The sequence below is a fragment of the Argentina silus genome (genome assembly GCF_951799395.1).
Source record: "Argentina silus genome assembly, chromosome: 7".
NCBI lineage: Eukaryota > Metazoa > Chordata > Actinopteri > Argentiniformes > Argentinidae > Argentina > Argentina silus.
This window is the reverse complement of record NC_139661.1, coordinates 10,559,975-10,578,462: the sequence shown is the minus strand read 5'-3', so window position 1 is coordinate 10,578,462 and position 18,488 is coordinate 10,559,975. Positions and strand designations below refer to the sequence as shown.

At 46.1% G+C, this 18,488-nt stretch overlaps 1 protein-coding gene across 1 annotated transcript in view; it reads left to right on the top strand.

Moving 5' to 3' along the window:
• pdlim2 (PDZ and LIM domain 2 (mystique)) overlaps positions 1-18,488 on the top strand; it is a 31,568-nt gene that overhangs the window by 4,762 nt on the left and 8,318 nt on the right. The window contains exons 2-6 of the mRNA XM_083673610.1: positions 2,046-2,177; positions 4,170-4,321; positions 7,641-7,710; positions 8,568-8,719; positions 9,378-9,447. Of these exons, the coding sequence (XP_083529736.1) occupies positions 2,082-2,177; positions 4,170-4,321; positions 7,641-7,710; positions 8,568-8,719; positions 9,378-9,447 (540 nt within the window). The 5' untranslated portion in view covers positions 2,046-2,081. The remainder of the gene's footprint in view (positions 1-2,045; positions 2,178-4,169; positions 4,322-7,640; positions 7,711-8,567; positions 8,720-9,377; positions 9,448-18,488) is intronic.

Sequence of the window (18,488 nt, the reverse complement as noted above, 5' to 3'; positions counted from 1 at the left end):
ACATTTCATTTACATGTGAATCCATCTATCCATCAGTCATCATAAGAAAACGTAATCTCTGCTAGGACCAGGGGCTATTGGCAGTCACAATGCTAGAAGAAGGAAGAATTATTATTATTATTATTTTAAAATGTATTTGATTTTTTATTTATTTTTTATTATTTTTTAAATGTATTTATTTACAGTAGAGAAACTTGTAGAGGGGGGTAGTGGGGATGAAGAGGTCTTTAGGAGGGACAGTTAAGATGTAGCCTGAAGAGATGAAGGATGAAGGGGTGAAAGATAGGTAGTGAATTGTTGTTGACCTTGTTGATAATGGGTCCCCTAGAAGAGATGCTGGTCTTGCACATCAGACTAATGAAAGTCCCCAGAGGCTGGGAACCTTTGGGAGGCTGTTCCCTGCGATTACAACAGACCCAACAACAACGGGGGCCCCCCGGTTGTTTCTCAAAGCCACAGCAATTAACAGGCCTTAATGATGGTGAGCCTTGTAACCCTGCTAATTGCCTGAATCTGCTAATGACTGGGTGGGTTTGTGCTCCTCGTCCCAAACACTTGTGGAATGTACAGACAGACAGCGATGGGTGAAATGGGACAGTGTAGGGAGGGAGGGAGGGAGGGAAGGGGGGGGGGGGGGGGGGGCAGCGTGGACCCAGCCAGCACGGAGAGAGACGTCCCAGATCCTGTTTGGGATCACTGTCTGGTTAACTTCTGCCTGTGGAACCAGATGACCTCTCTAATTGTCCAACTCCACAGTACAGTATGGAACATACAGTACATACAGTTACGGTATTGACAGGCAGGTATGTAGAGGAAGATTTGAGATCAATGAGACCATCACTAGTCACTGTGAATTCTTCAACATTTGACAGGTGATTGATACAACACCACAGTTGTTAATGGAATGGAGTATGATCTTTGGCTCAGAATATATGTTATGTTGTGATAAGACGAGGCCAGAGGTTACATGTTGTACCAAGGTCCAGATATTGATCAGGTTAAGAATGTTTTGTCTCACTCTCTGACCCACATAACACAGTAAAGTGCTTGATCATTGAAAAAACTATCTTGTGATGTGATGACAGAATTTGGAAACATCAGCTTTTTGATGAAATGTCTGGAAGCGCTTTTCTGGGTCAAAAGTGTTTTTGCCACAGTATACACAGCCAAGCAAAAATAGAAAAAAAGAGGCTTGAATCTGATAACCTCTGCATTTCTCAACATCAATACTTGCAAGAATTAGGTGTGCTTTCTATTTACATCTGATATTATGCAATGTAGATTGTCGTGGAATGATCTTGGCAGTACTTTCTATTACTTTGTATTTTCACAAGGTCAGTAGCTGAAGCTCTTTCCTACTGCAGCAGCAGCAGCATGTGTGAGAGAGAGAGGCTGAGCTACTCTGTGGTGGGGCCTGTGTGTCTGCCTGGCTTCCCAACGCCTCCTCCTCATCCCCTGACCACAGCATCAGAAAGGAGCTGTCAGGGTCTCTACCAAAGCACATGTGTCAATGATAAACACTACGATCAACGCAGCACATCAGTAGTGTTTGGAGCTACGGAATGGGGGCAAACTGTATACTGTACCAATCTGACACAGACTGTAGACTTGCCGGAGAAGCAGTAAGGGGAAGCAGGCAATGCTGTGATCCCTATAAAGCTACAATGGGAAAAGACAGTGATGAAACAATTACTACAGATTTATGTGACCCGACAACATGTTGGACTCTTGTATCCTTTGGTAAAACTACTTTTTGGTGTGTTTTTTTGGAAAGGACATTGGATCTAATGAAAATGTGGCTTTGCAAGCATTTCAGCAATGTCAGTCATGTGCCTTTGAGTTTCAGATTCCTTCCATTCCTATTTGATGTGGTTACACAATATGTGTCGAGGATTTAGCCAAGTGGAATGAGATAAAAGGCAGTCTGTGCAGGTGACAGCAGTTTTCACCTTTTCACCTGATCTAGAGCAGAAGAAACTCATTACTCTGGGATTCAGAACATACACATTCACATTCTCTCTCTCTCTCTCTCTCTTTCCCTCCAGGGTTTGAAAAGGAAGTGGGCGACGACCTCTGGTCACATGATGGCGCTGACAGTGAACCTGATTGGTCCGTCTCCATGGGGCTTTAGAATATTCGGAGGAAGGGACTTCAAGAAGGCGATAACTGTATCCAAGGTAATCAACACTAATGGTCTTCTCTTACTGCTGGTCTCAGTCACACCATATCCTCATCCTCTGTTTTTGTCAAAGCAAGTCCAGAAACGACCGCCCTGCCATGCCAGCTTCCTCAGGCTCCACTGTCGTACCTCTCCTCTCCTGTTTTTGTTTATGTCCATTGGCCGCCTTCTACCCGTTTCCTTGACTACTGTATCCAGTCAGACTGGAATGAAAGCATGCTACATCAGGAGGAAACCAGTGATTACAGTCATGGAGGGGGGATGTCGGCGTGACGGACCATTGTTTGTGTGTGTGTGTGTGTGTGTGTGTGTGTGTGTGTGTGCGAGCGCGCATGTGTGTGTTATTTCACTATTCTTGATTTTCCAAGCCTGTATAGGAGAAACAGGAAGATGGAGCTCAAGAAAGGAAGACATTACCAGAGAGAGCTCTGTAAACATGTTCAGGAAACCCAGGGTAGACTGACCCCTGCCAGAGCTGCTCTGCCCACTGCATATTCTAGTCCTAACACTACACATCCTGGACTCTCCTCTTTTAAAATCCTGAATGATTCCGCAATAGGGTGTCTCAAATAATCTCTCAAGAACTAAATGGTTAATTATCTCTAACCATGGTCTGGTGTCAATGCTTCAAATGGAATGTCGTTTTTAAGTGACTATTGACTTCAAAAGCATAATTTCTTGTTTTCCTCATAAAAATCCAAGAATTTGAAAAATAGCTATTCCCATGTGTGTTGTGATGGCCTATTCCTCCTTATTCACTCTCACTAACATTCAGTCAACAACACCAGCATGCTTCCCTGTGTCTCAAATATCAAACAGTCCCTTAGAAGTGACAGAGAGCCATGCTGAGAGGGAAACCACATCATGGAGAGGGTTGTAAAACCCACTTTGAGAAGCAGCATGTTTCCCCCTCCCTCCCCTCCTCTGGTTACAAAGCTATGAGTTTGGGGCCATCTGAAGTGGTTGCAGCTTGGCACTGGGAAAACATGGATGCCCCTCTCTCCCTGTTCTCTTGTCCTCAAAAGAGAGCTTGCCCCTGTTTCTCCAGGGCATAGCCCCCTGGAAAAAGCGTCCCCTTAGTCTGTGTGAAGTGAGGCATGCCCTGATCAGAAAAGGCACGCACCATTGTGGGTTTCCACAGCAACGCTTAATTGCCACTCCAATGGACCCACAGACATGGCACCTCTGCCCCTTTGCTTTGCAGAACTCATAAACACGCTGTTGACTGGCATTCTCTCAGCAAAGCTGCCATTTTCTACTGGACATGGAGACCTCCTCATTTTCATTGATTGGCTTTTTGTGTGTCTTTTTAGGGCCTTTAATTGCGGGGCAGCCAATTGGGCCAATTGTTGATGGCAAATGTCAGGCAGCTCTCTAAAATGCTCAATACTTCAGAGTCAGGCTCCTCATTTGGGAGAGAGACAGACAGACACACACACACAGAGAGATGCTGGTGTTTTTCTTCCATTAGTCTGGAATTCCCCTTGATGCAGGCAGTAGACCATTGGCCTTGACATGTGGAGAGGCTGGAGGCAAAGGTCAGGCCCAGGCCGTCAACCCCTCTGGTTCTGTCTCACTGATGACTTTCCCCTCAGGGGGCCATGAATCCTCACACTGTTGAGGTGTTCCATGTGTGTGAGGGGGCTACAGCATCTGTTGATGTTGTCTCATCTGACAAGATGTAATACAAGTATTAGTTAGAGAGGGAGTAGGCCTAAGACCTGAGTGACAGCTGGCAAACTCAGGAAAACAATCCATCTCTTTATAATAACCACATACTGTAAACTTGACAACATGTCATCATTGTCATCATCATGTCTTCATAGTCATGACTATCCATCATCACTGTAATTGTCAGCCCTTGACAAATACTCAACTGTCATGAGATATGCAGCTGTTCAGGCTCACTGAAAGCATTTTGTTTGCATATCCCAAATCCCAAAGCCAGTAAAGTCTGACTGCAGCTCTTACCTCTCTTTTTGGCCCACAGGTCAACGGGGGCAGCAAGGCCGAGCTGGCTGCGCTGCAGCCTGGTGATGTCATCCTGGAGATCAATGGAGAGAACACAGCGGATATGCTGAACGTGGAGGCACAGAACAAGATCAAGAACTCCAAGACTCAGCTGCAGCTGCTGGTAGAGAGGTAGGGGCCACTAGAGCACTAGAGTAGAAGAACATGATATACATGTATCTGCATGTATACAGTACAGTACATCTACATTGTGCCTATCGTCATGTGTTAATTTATGTGTTGTTTATTTGTAGATGTGATTTGTGTTCTGTAGAAAGTACACACATCCATAGGTTGTCCATACAGCATATATAGTGCCCACCACAGCCAGATAGCTGATGTGGTCTTTCTAACACAGTGCCACCCTAAGACCTAATTGTTTGCATTTGTTCCAGGTCCACAATCACCACATCCTCTGGTCTACTTCCTAGTGTACACTTTTCTCTCTTCTGTCTGTTGTTTTTAGTATCTTGAAATGTGCCAGCTCCCTACAAAATGACAAGTGATTCAGTCTGGGGAAATACCAGAATGATGTTGCCTAGTTGCACTGTTTTGTTCCATTTCCCATGATGATAAACTTTGTGGTGGAATTGACCGATAGCTTGTTAGGATGGCAGAGAATTGGCTCCTGAGAAGTGTGACCGTTCTTGGCTAATTATAAGTCCTCACCCACCCACTCATACACTCATGTCAATCACACACACACACACACCACACACACACACACACACACACACACACACACACACACACACACTGTACACATACTGTTCCTCTTTGCAAGCCTCAGGTCCATGTGAGTGGATTTTTCCCTGCTGACCTAATGTCTCCTCCCGAGCCAGAAACAACACTGTGACTCCCTACCCTGGACAATGGCACTCTGTAGCTCAGCCAGCCACTCTGCCCCATCCCAAATCCCACTGTTCTATTGTAGGGCACAGGGTGGGAGATGTACAGTAGCAAAAGGTGGTCTGCACTAGCAAGGGCCTCCTACTTGTAGATTACAATACCATCTCTCTGTCTCTCTTCTCTAGCATCTCATTAGCCAACTCCACTCAAGTACAGTCTGTGGCCCCTCATCGATCCAGCTGCAGCATTGTGTCATGTTTTTTTTCTCGAGGGAAATTCCCAAAATGTGTAAACTATTTTCAGAGCAATTAGTGCAGTGTCTGGGTCAAAGCTGCATGAATGTGGATAAAGGGCATGTCGACACACAGCTGGGTTTGCCCACGGGCAGAGGTTGGCATCAGCCCATCCTTAGAATAGGAGTGTGTTGGTTAAGGCGTGCCTGCCTCAACAAGGGCACTACTCCAGTACTGATTCACTCTGTGCCATCGCCCGTGTTAATCCAACAAATAATCCATCTGCCCCAGACTTTACTTTACAACTGGGTGCAGTGTGATGTTAGCTTATTGGGGATCACACCGTGGTACACCAGAACAGCGCCATCAGCATCTTGTCATCAATGCTCTGCTTTAAGCCCCTATTGTCCCCAGCTGCCTCTTTGGACTCCATTGTTCATTGACCCCGTGGGTATGATGTCATATAAGCCACAGCATGGCGGTCCCCTTCTGATCCTATCTGATCTTGGAATGGGATGGAAGTGTTTCTGAGCAGCTGCAGCTACAGATGGGCATCAGATGTCTCGAGGCATGTCGAGATTATAGAGGCAGCTTTATACAGCAGGGTTTCCTTTTTCATCATGACACTGAGTCATCCAAGATGAGAGCGCTGGTGTGACGTAGTATTGGTGAATGTTGGTAAAATTGGATTCTAGCTATACAGTTTATTATAGGAGGGGTTATAGTCTAAGAGGACTTGGTAGTAGTTGCTTGAATTGAGGCTGGTCGCTGGTCTATTAATCTGCCTGGTTTGTTTTCATTGTTGATGTACAGTTCAGAGGGCAAGCCAGGCAGGGTATGCATAGGTTATAGACTTGTGGAAAAATGCCTGTCAGGCAAGCTCCAAGCCCCCTACATGACAGAGATGAACATTCCTTTTAAAGTTAGTCTCAGGTCGGTAATGTTGCACAACCCCTAATTCGTCTCCCCATTCCGTGCTTGGAAGAGAGAGAGGTGAAACGACAGCCACACCTTCCAACCCAGGGTGATTCATCCATCTACTGGTGTAAAGAATGCCTGTGACAGAGGGCAAAGGTCAGACACAGAGCACAAAGTCCTGTAGTAACCCGAATACCTCTCATTGTCTTACTTTCTCCTCTTGTCTCTCTCCACCTTTACAGTTGAACTGGGTAAAGGCAGTACAACTGGAATTATTCCATAAAAGGAATTCCAAATGAAAACACAGCATGGACATTTTCAAACAGAGACCTTATTTTGAACCCCAATTAACCATCTATTATATTGCTATATGTATTCTATATGAATAATGTGTTGATAATGTCATGCTGTGGCCTTCCTTCTCTCAGTAAAGCCTGTTGTTGGACCTGCACATGTGGCGTATTCACACGCAGCAGCCAGGGCCACTAGAGGTGTGTTTCTGGGCGATTTACCGCAGGCATCCCGGGCCTTCCTGTGTGCCTCATTACCATGGGCTCAGCTGAGGGGCAGGCTCTGCTCTGGCCCCGGCCCCTGGCCCTTTTGTGAGGGGTGCAATATTTGTTTATGTTGGCTCTCTCAGTCCCCACATTTTTCCCTTGGAACTCGACGATGGAACTGCTTACAATATATGTTTTATTAAAGCAGGCGAAGTGAAAGAGCTGGAACCATGAGGCTCTGCTAAGAGAACGGTTCCAAAGTGTTTCTGAGGTTCTATCTGTCCTCTTCAGTGATTTGTTCAAACCCAAAGGACATACCTGTGGTTCTACTGACAGCACCTTGGCATAGGGGAAACCAAAATAGGGTGTCTGATTCTGAAATCATTTTTATTTTTGCTTTCTCACTCTGATCTTCTGACACACATGCGCATGCATACCCAAGGATGCACACACTCATGCACACACTCATGCACACACTGGTCTGGCACTCACAAGAATATCTGAATGTAACTTGTGATGCACACACTCATGCACTCACACACTCATGCACACACTCATGCACACACTCATGCACACACTGGTCTGGCACTCACAAGAATATCTAAAGTGAGTTGGCTTTAACAGCACCAAATCAGACCATTCCACTCAACAAACTAGACACATACAGTAAATAATGTTATCAGTATATCCAGGCCACATTGTGGGGAGTACTTTGACATGGCCTACTGTAAGTATCCTTGCAGACCTGATTTGAATCATTAGTGTGAGTTAAAGTTTGACTTAGTCTACAGATATGTCTTTGAAGTACAGTACAGCAGGGTCTTATGTGGGAGATTTTGGCTCTGCCTCACATAGTCAGGGATTAGATATCTGTATCCTGAAGTGCAGTCATGTCTGCAAGCTGTTGTTGCAGCTTCTTACTTGCATTGACCTCCAGTGTGCCTCTCCCCACAGGCCTGAGCCCCCCAGCCCTGGACAGACCAATGGGATCACCACCCCAGAGCAGCTCACTGGACGCTTCCAGGTCAGTAACCCATGTAGCCTGTGTCTCCATAATGTTGTTCAGTAATTTATCTTTTATGCTAACTTTCTTTCCTTAACATAGAATTTCATTAGTTTATTTGGGGATATATGTATGTCCTATAAAAAGATTATTCACTGTAATACTGTAAATATACAGTATCCCACTGTTCCCCAGTGTCATGTTACATCAGCATATCTGCACAGGATGATTCCTCTCCTTGATGGTTTGTGTCATGGGTGATGCCTGTGAGCCATCCAGACTCTGAGTCTGCTTCTTATTCTCATATCATGAGACTTCTCTGCTTATCAAAGATTTATTGGAGGTCAAGATGAGCGGGATTGAGACATCGTAGTGTGATACTCCATAAATCTGTGGCCCAGGGACAGTGAAGGATGGGAGAGCACCAAAGAGTGTAGTAAATCTGTCCCAGTTCCTGTGTTTTATTGGGCGATGGAACTGCTGCTGGATCCCAGTGGTAGCATGGCAGAATACGAGCCCAAGGCTGAAGGCTGGGACACAGGCTGTCATCAGTCTACTTTGGGGATATTGGATAACTGATCTCCAAAACCTGGTTCTACTTACCCCAGGACATGCAGTTTTGACATGATTGTACATTATAACTTGGCGTGTTTTACCCTCTCTTTGAGATTCTTATCAAGCATGTTTTGCTAAGGGCCTCCATTTCAGCAGCCTCTAAGCACTGTGAAAAGTGTAAGGAGACACATTTTTAAGAAGCATACATTAATTGATATAGGTTAAAGTTCTGCATGCAAGACATACTGTATTAGGAATGTGAGCAGTTTTGTCAGTTTTATTACCCGATTGCTAGTTTTGAAGTTTGTTATGCTGTCTTCTAGGAGGCAGTGCTGGTGAGTCGAGATGAGAACCAGAACTACAGAGAGTACTCCATCTCCAGCCCAGCCTCCCTGTCACCTGGCCCTTACTCTCCAGAGCCACCCTCCAGCCCTGAGGGCAAGAGAGAGAGACTCACACCCACCAGCACCAAGAGGTACACAACAGCATCCACTATCAACTCTTACTGGCCTCTCCCTTTGTTTTTTTTTGTTTTTTTTTATCAAACATCTAGCACTGACAGAAGTTTAAGAAGGAAAATTGAAGGTCATTTAGAGGGGGGTTGGAGGCAAGGTAGAACGTCTACAGTAAGTGCTCCTTTGAGTCCAACACAGGACCGCAGTGAATAGGTACAAGTGTAACTGACACAAAATGGAGCCATGGGATTGTACCGTAGTAACAAAGGATGTGCACAGGATATCACATTCCACCGTTCTCATTCACAGCAACAAAAGGCCAGGCCGTGGAACATTCACCACTCTGTCTCTGGGCCTACTATTTTGTATTCCCCTGAGTCATTTTGTAGGTCACAGTTCAAACTGTTATTTTACTACAGTACAAGTGGATATAAGTCTAGGGCTGCAGGATTCCCTATCTGTATTAATTCCTCTTGTAGTCTAATGATGATATAATCATGAGAAATGTTTTGTCATGTTTATATGCATTTTGAAGTACTTTGTTTGCCATGTTGCTAATGTGAATTGTTTTCAATCAGACCAATACGATTTGTTTGAGTGAGATGGTGCACACCATCCTTATTGTTGTCTCTCTCGCTCTCTTTCTCTCTCTCTCTCTCTATCTCTCTAATTCCATAGCATCCAGCTGCGTTCATGGTCCCCAGAAGAAAAGTTGTCTAGCCACAGACTGTCCAGACCACTGTCACAGGTTGGTCTCTCTCATCCTTGAGAAAAATGTCAGATAGCACAGGCCCTGCATCTCCTTTAAGACTCTCAGTTGATTGACCGATCAGTATAGACTGTCAAAGTACCAATTTGAGGAGATCTGCAACCTATAGGTTACATCATGAAAGGCCTTAATGATTGTCTTCGGGTAGAGTGCGTTCCATGTAGAGGCTTTATGGCAAGAAAGACAGGATGTAGACTAGTTTTGATATTTTCATAGGTGGGGAGTGTATATAAACTAAAAGGTCACTGTTTTAAAGATCTGATATTAAGTTGGAAAACAATCTGGAAATGGTTTGTTCATAGACCACTGCAAGGAAGAGAATGATTAGCTCTCAGTAAAACAATGAACTTGACCTTTAGTTGTCTGCTTCTAGAGCGACTCATTAACGTAATCTTCATTTGTTGTCTCACTTAGCAGTAAAATATGGGTTTGGGGTTATCAGAAGATTGCCGCTTGAGTTTGCTACGCTTATTTACTGTTCCAGCAACAAAAACGAGAGGGGGAAAAGGCGTCTGGAAAGACTTCAGTGAGCTAAAAGAGAGAGAATGTTGTGGGAAAGTTCATGATGAGATATTTCAGCTATGTCTAACTGCATTGGTCCCACAGAAGACACAACATGGGAGATGACAGAACAGGAAAAAACATACAAGACCTTTTAATGGCTTAAGGAATTCCAGTCATTTTATAAACTCTCTGGACATTACATGGAGTTAGATAAATATGCCCCCTTTGGCTTTGGGGGTGAACTTTATAAGATTTCAACTCTCCATCCGAGGGGCTGGTGACTTTTGCAAAGGCCTTGACATGTCTGATCTGATATGGGATGCTTCCACTGTTATTTTCATGCTGAAGGGTTTTGCTAGAAGACAAGCCTAGCCATGACATCACTGACTTGTCTACACTGTGCAGTTTGGTGGTCAAGTTCAGCCATTCAACACTCTTCTTTTGTATGTTTTATCTGTTTGTTTGTTTTTCTTGTTTATTTGTGTAGCCAAAAAACACGTAAAAAAATGGCACTAATCATTCTTGACTGAACAGTAAATCTAATTGCATTTTTATAATCTTAAAAAAATGGCATTATGGCATCTCCATAATCATAAGGACACCAACATTCTATCACCAACGGACTAATAACTGTTCACATAACATGTTGTCTCACTCTGAGAGGTTTGTTTAAGAAGGGGGGTGTTGAGATGCCTGTCTGTGCAGACATGGATCAGCCAGATCCTAATGACACCAGATGACCTGTGTGGCGCTCCATCTTAGATGCCTTAGCAGATGCTAGAGTGATGACCATTAGGAACTGCCTGGCTGGCTGAGAGCCTTGTCAGCAGGCTTGTAGGAATGCACTGACTTACATGCTCTTCCGTCATGGCTGGATGTCTGGGCTGACCTTACATGTTTTGTGGTATTTATGGAGGCAGGTGGGCCAAAGGGCCTCGAACCTTTGCTCAGAATTCTAGGGGAAACTCTACCATTTTCAAAATCCGCTCACCCCTCTCCCTCATTTTTCATCTCAAGTTGGAATCCATATCCCCCTCCCGTCCCCTCTGGGAGCCATCGCATTCCTTCTGTCTCACTTCACTCCAGTATCAACTTGAATTTGTTTTTTCCTTTTTTTCAGCTGAACCAAAGGTTTGGAGTAGTAACAGACTCATGTGCTCCGTTTTGGACTTAAGAGACGTTTGAAATGCTAGAGAGGCCAGATTGACACAGGTGATTATCAGTCATGTGCATCGAACACATGTACACTATTGTATTGTCATCCCCTGTGCCTGTGGTTTCACAGGGTTAACCTACTGTCTACAGACCTCTGGAGCCCCTCTCTACTCCATCCAGTCCTCCAGTTAGGATTGGTTGGAGCCTGCTCCAGTTCTCTGTGTTCTCTAAGCCTGACAGCCTCTCTGTTTACTAGGATCTAGACTGCTGGTGGTGGAAGAGAGGGGATCTTGGCTCCCTCGTCTCCCTCATTTGAAAGCGGAGACGAGCCTCCCACCCTGGCTATGGGATTAGTGAGTGGAGGCCTTTCAGAGAGCTCGGTGGGTAAACGGCTGGGAAGAGGCCTAGTGTGCACACACTGCACGTTGTGCTGCTCTGGCTGGCAGGAACACAGCCACCCAGTGAGAGCTGGGGCCTCTGCTTCTCCTGACAAGGTCCTCTGTCCTCCTAGTGAGATGCAGAGTGCTGCTGTATCAAGTGATCAGCCTCTCTCAAAAGCCTCTAAAAGGGTTTTTCCACCCCTGTTTTGGCTCCCTGAGTGAGGGAAGTGGGGATGTGCGACTGGATCTCCCATTTAGCCGGGTGTTGGATATCCTGAGAAAATGCCCTGTACAATAGTGGCTCTTATGGCAGAGGGCTCTGGAAAGGCTGGTGTTGGCTTTCCCCATCGTTACAAGGCCTGTCGTTGTGTGACGGGAGCTGGAGATGGGTAAGGGGGGGCTGTGTCAGGCAGAGGGACACTGGGTGGGTGGGGGGGGGCATTCCCAAACTGTACTCAAAGCGTTAACGCCCCCCACTTCCCTAATTCCAAACACAACCAGCTCTAGCACAGGGATGCCCATTGTACTAGACCCAGAGGTCCACCCTGGAGCTCTGGGGAGACTGAGCCTAGTTGACAGCAACACACGTCATGCATGAGATTTTGGTCTCTGCTGAAAACGATTCCATACTGGATATACTGTACAGTCCCCTATTCAGACACTATTACTGATGACAGTGTTTGTGTCCACTGGGCTTGAACAACATTCTACAGACCTTTGGAGCCCTTTCCACCCTATCCCACCCACATCACTGCTATAACATTATGAAGCCTCACTTGTCTGTTTGATTGTTTTTTTGTGGAAAGTGGATGGAGATGTCATTTTTGTTACAGTCTTAGTCGGCTTAACTGTAGTCGCATGTGTGTTGCTTGTGATAAATGCTGGCCTATCTTGCCGGCACACCGCCATGACAAAAGGAAGAGGCCTGCCTACAAAAGAGACGAGGGTTGGAGCCAGTCCCAGATTCCTCCCAGGATACACAGAGCCAAGCCCGGGGCTGAAGCCTGTAGCTGAGCCGGCCCCACGGCCACCTCCAGGAATCAGAGGAAAGCAGCGCGTCTGTTTATAACATCAGGAAGTGACCGCAACGGGATCCCTGTTGGGATGAGCAGGGCCAAAACCAAGCTGCTTTTTCACGAGACATGGCTCGTCATTGGGCCATTAGGGGAAGGATCCCGATCTGGGTTTCCAGTTGCTTCACTTTGAGGTTCCTGAGGGTTTCCTTGGTGGGCTCCCTCATCCTGTTTCGGGGACGGGATGGTTACTGAATAAATAACCATCATACTGGAGGATGGCCCACTTCACAGTGACTGTCTTTGGGCTCCACGCTGACAAGAGAGCTGGGTCTCTTCCAGACTGGGCGGGGTGACTTTGGCTGAATGACATCCATCACTAAGCTCTTTATACAGAGGAGGACAAACCCTCTATCTATCCACCCATCCATCCATCCATCCATCTATCCATCTATCCATCTATCCATCCATCCATACCTCACAATGGGCAGACAGACTTACAGCAGGCCAGCCAGAAGACCAGCCATTGGTTTCACCCTAGTCTATTTTGGGGGGGTGTGGCGGGTTGGAGTGCAAAGCTGTGGTTTTTGCCGTGGAGCAGAAATGGAGGCTTGGCACGCAGTAGTAGAAATATCAGTAGATGTTTTTCTAGTGGAGTCAAAACTTCTTACTTGAAATGGCTCTCTATCCTTGTTTTTAGCACAAGACAAAAATAAGAAGTGCTCTACCAGATAATCTAAAATGATGTCTAAAAATGTCTTTGCCTTTGCTAGTTTCCCTTCTCTCCACCCCCACCGTTCTCTCCATTCACCACCGTATCCAAATAGATTGAGAAGACGTCTTCTGGTCTGATGTGCTATTTCAGGTCTGACATGACCGGAGCTGCTGTTTGGTTTGGCAGGCCTAGAGTGTGCTGTCTGACAGAGGCAGGCTCAGCCAGCTTGGGGGAGGTGAGGGGGTGAGGGTGATGGTGGGGGGATGTTTTCTCCTCTTGCTCCACAGAGTGAGGGCTGTGAGTGGACAGAGCAGGCCTTTTTATGTGGGCTCTGCCCATTAAGCCGAGCTCCATTGTGCCCACTGGATGGGCAGCATGCCTCTCCTCATCCCCACTGATTGATCAGCAGGCTTGTTTTTCTATCCTCTGAACTGGAAAAGCAAACTGGGGCACTTCAGATTCCCCCTGCCTCTCAGGCCCCTGTGCTCGCTCGTGGGGACGCTCGCCCTTCAAGCTTTATGGGAGAATTTTGGCCAGGAGAGATGTGCCTTTTTATTAGTTAGTGCGGTTTACGAAGGCGTTCAAATGGTATGTCAACATTCCATAAGTTGTTGTCAAGGGAACCGTGTGGATAACGGCCCCCTTCATATGTCTGGGCCAGCAAAAACAGACATGTCAGCATATTCTCAAGTTTACTCAGGACATCACCTTGAGTTTGGGATAATGGTTGCCATGGCTCCATTTGTTGGTCATAAATCATAATTGTTGGGGTGGCAAAATTGTCTCCCCAGGTAAAAACCTCCAGTCAGAGGCTATAAATGCCAATCAAGCTGAATACTCATACAAATATTATTTTAGAAACAGGCATGAGGCAATATTCAATATACTGTGCTGTACATCAAATGATACTAGTGTTATATGGCATACAATACCACAGCATTTATAGCATATTTACACTGTATAAACCCAGAGTGAGACACCAGGTGGCCCCTCTCAGACTGTTTTATATAGCACTCTCTAATTACCTTCGACAGTGAAACCCAGTACAGGTCAGTAACGATTAGGTTAGTTTAGACAGAACATTATCACCTCTAACGAGGTCCTGACAGATGAGCATTTCATTAACCAAGAGTTCCCTCCATGTTTACAACTCCCAACACATGAGTGCAATTCTCTTTTCCAACTTGGTTGTTTGCATCTTGGTTGTTTCTTTTCTCTAATGGTCCCCTTCATTGTTATGCAGTGTAAGTTAAAGGGTGGATTATGACGATCATAAATTAAATGTATCGTGAAGTCCAGCGATTCAACAAAACCATAATGAACTCCAGATGTTTAATGAGCTTGATATGCAGCTCCAGTTGGAGCCTTGTGGGGAATTTAATAGGGATGAAAAATGTGTTGCTCATAGCTCCCTCCATGGATAAATAAACTCAGGGCCTGGCATCAGTCTCTGAGTGTATCTGACTGTGCCTGGTGGCAGTCTGGGTGGGTGCTCCCCTTACAAGACCACCTACAGTATGATCTTCCACCATCACATGACTGGGCTTTGTCTTGTGGCAGCAAGTCCAAACTCTCTCTTGCTCTGTGTGTGTGTGTGTGTGTGTGTGTGTGTGTGTGTGTGTGTGTGTGTGTGTGTGTGTGTGTGTGTGTGTGTGTGTGTGTGTGTGTGTGTGTGTGTGTGTGTGTGTGTGTGTGTGTGTGTGTGTGTGTGTGTGTGTGTGTGTGTGTGGAAAAAAGGCTGAAAGTTAGGGACAAAGTAAACCTTCCAGGTTCTAGTTCTGGAGAATGGAAAAGGAGTGTAGAGAGAGTGTGCCATCTGAGGGTTGGAAACTGGAATCACCCCTGTGAGGACCCTGTTCTTATGATCTCCTCTCTCTCCTCATCAGACAGCACTTTGATGGAGATGAAGATGAAGGCCCCCCCCCCACACACACACACACACAGTTGCTAGACAAACACTCTGACCGAACAGAGCTTAGAAACTAACTTCATAAGCGAAACACTGCTGTCAACTCATTGAACTGATGTGTGTGGGGAGAGATGTTTTGGTTGAAGTGCGTCATTCAGGTGGGTGTTGGGCTTCCATTTCCAGCCACGTAGACATCCTCTCCCTCTAACTAAGCAGGGTCCTGTCAGAACTGATACATGCAACAGGCTCATCAACTGAATCTGAAGCTTGCTCACAGCCATCTTATTGTCTTGTGTCTCTGTAGTGTTCATCAGGCCTCTAATCTCGTCCATCTGGTTCATATCAGGAGCTGTCAGTGAGGCTGTGTGGTGCTGGCGAGTGGCAGTGTCTGTGGGGGAGGTTAAGGGCATGCCTGTTATTAGCACTGGAGATACAGGGTTCTCTGTCACTGTGAGCTCTGTTATTGAACACTAATGTATAGCCCAGACCATGCTTATTTGCGGATAGCATAACGAATGTTTAAGCTTGGCATATGATGGCTTAATGTGTTGCGTATGTTGTGTATATGGAGCCCCCTCTGTGGAAGTTGAGTCAGTGTGTTTGGTATTCTGGCCGTGCGTGAAGTGTCTATGCAGCAGAGCTGGTATGGGGTTTCAGTGTGTTTTGACATGGTGTTAGGGCCTATGGCGGTCTTGATAATGGGGTTCACACCCCGTGGTGTCAGAGCCTCAGCTAGAATCCCCTACTGAACTCCAGGAAGTCCAGCGGCGCTCAACGCTGGTCCTTCCATACAGTATCCCCACTGTCTCTGTGTAGGGGCTCTCAGACCCTCACCGTCCACTGTATCACTGGCTCAGACACACTCTTCAAGCTGCAGTTCTCTGAATGGTGACTGAATGATGGTGTTTTGTTTGAAGCGTTATACTATACACTCCTGACACCCTGATGACAATTACAATGACAGACTTATTTTATATAGATGTTATTTTTGCATGGCCATGAGTTGGCTATGCAATTAAAGAGGTTTTTACGATGTCAAATCATGGGAAGACCTAGTTTGCCTAGTTAGCATCATATTTAATTTGACTCGGCATGTGGCCATGGTCGTTTACGTCAGAGCCCTGGAGAGGTAATGACAGAGCAGTGACGGTGGATAAAGAGCAGGTTAGTCTGCCTCATGTCTCTACAGAGGACCTCCATGCATGCACTCTGCTGGATAGAAAATAGAAGGCTGCCCATCTGCCCCTCCCACCTCAGGACCCCTGCCATCCCAATGATGACTGTCCTACTGTAGTTGGGTAGAGGAGAACGTTAATGAACACTATTTTCATCCAGCAGTCCCCAAGCCTCCCAAAAATACAGGCAGTGCGTGCTCTCGGCGTGCCCCCCTGTCTGCTGGCCCATGCCCTGTAATTGAAGCTGTAGGGTGGTAATGATGATGATGCGCAGTGGCTCCAACTGGAGCCAGACTGAGGGCTCCTTGGCTCCCAACATGTAAAAGAGATGACAATGTCCCCACGTCTCCCTTGGGCCCTGATCTGAAACAGCTGCCCTCGCTTCAATAATCCATTTCCTGTTTGTTTGTGTCTCCAGCTCTTCCAATCCCAGACTGACGGTTTGAGAGAGTTTCTCTGTCTCTCTATCTCTCTCTCTCTCTCTCATTCACTCTCTCTCTCTGTCCCGGTCTCCCTCTCTCACTCACTCTTTCATTCTTTCTCTCATTCCTTCCATCACCTACTATATTCACACACTCAATCCATCCTCTATCCATGTCCAGGGATAGAGATACTTTTTTTTTGTTTTTTTACTAAAGCACTTGGAAAAAGAATGGTAGGTCTACCTACTCAAAAATGACCACAAATGTCAATGTCATTGGCAAACAGACAGCAAGGCAAGAAGAATGTTGTTTATACATGTGGATCATGCAGTTCATTTCATATTGTGGCTTCAAAGACCCATACTGTCCTGTAGTATGCACACCTCCGGTGTGTACAGCAATGGTGCACTCTGATGACCCGGGGCTTGATCACTAAGAGCTGCTGATTACAGCTTAGAGCCGGGCTAATCAGTTTCCTCCCCAGCCAGCCAGAGGAACAGGGTATGATTGCATCTTTTTTCCCCCTCCCGCTCTCCACATTCCCGACACCACGATCCTCCTCCAAGACAAACAGCCAATGGACCTGGCTGTGGCCCTGCCCCTCAGTCAATGAGTGGCCGTCCCCTGGGGCATCCACAGGGGGCACCGCTGCCAGGGTACGTAGGTGCCATGGCTGCTTCTATAAAAGGTCAGACACAGAGGGGAGAAAAGAACAGTGTGGATGCCCAAACTCTCAACTCCTGCTCCAGAACAAGCTGCCTGGCCCTTCTAAGGTCAAACTCAGTCACAGCTGCATACTCCCTGTTGGCGCGGCGCTTGTTTTTGTTAGCCTGTTTGTTGCTCTTGTTTAGCTTTTCTTTTCTTTTTTTTTATAAAGCTTTGCATTCCTCTTGGGTCTCATAGATTGCAGCCGCAATTAAAACCCTAAATCACTGGTTTGGCTAAAGCTTGGCTTTGACTAGAGTACAGGCAGTTAGTGACAGAGGATGTCATCTATTGATGGGGAGTTCATGATAGGAGAGGGAGTGGGGATCTGTGTTCAGACTCAAATATGATATTCAGTGAGTGGCTGTGTCAGCTCCTGTTTCTGTGGTACACATTTACCTTGAGAAGAAACACAGTGAGCAGTGCCACTTAGCATTCCTGGAAAAATCACGCCTGTCATAGCATTGATCTGCCCAGCACCTGGAAAAAGAAAAGGAAAACTGCACCCAATACATTGTTCAAAGGGCTGCTGAATTGGAAGCGGGTGCTGGTAGTGGAGACAGAGAGTCCCTGGTTGCACCAGTGCCAGTGCCTCAGCCCCCAGGCATGTACTGGTGCTGGTAGCAGATGCCAACTCATGACAAGGCTGGGCAGGGAGTTGCGTTATAAAACTGCAGACCACAGTACTTACTGAGGACTGTCTGTAAGCTTTTTGATTCATGCCTTCTGTTCTCCTCAACTCCTCAAAGTTGAGTCAGGAATGGAGAAACATTATCTTTGTATTTAAATGAGTATGATTTTTTTAATAGTAACTTTTAAAACTCCACTTTACTTTTGGTGAGTTTGCTGCCTGGACTGTATCTGAGTGGAGGGGGTTGTGCCTGTGTGTGTGTGTGCCTGTGCGTGTGTGTGTGTGTGCGTGTGCGTGTGCGTGTGTGACTTGCACAATGGGGTCTCTTGGGGTCACAGTTAGGTGCACTGCATAGCAATGTAATAACATCAATTTGTTTGTTGGGATTCCTGACAGTAAAAGTGTCTGGGC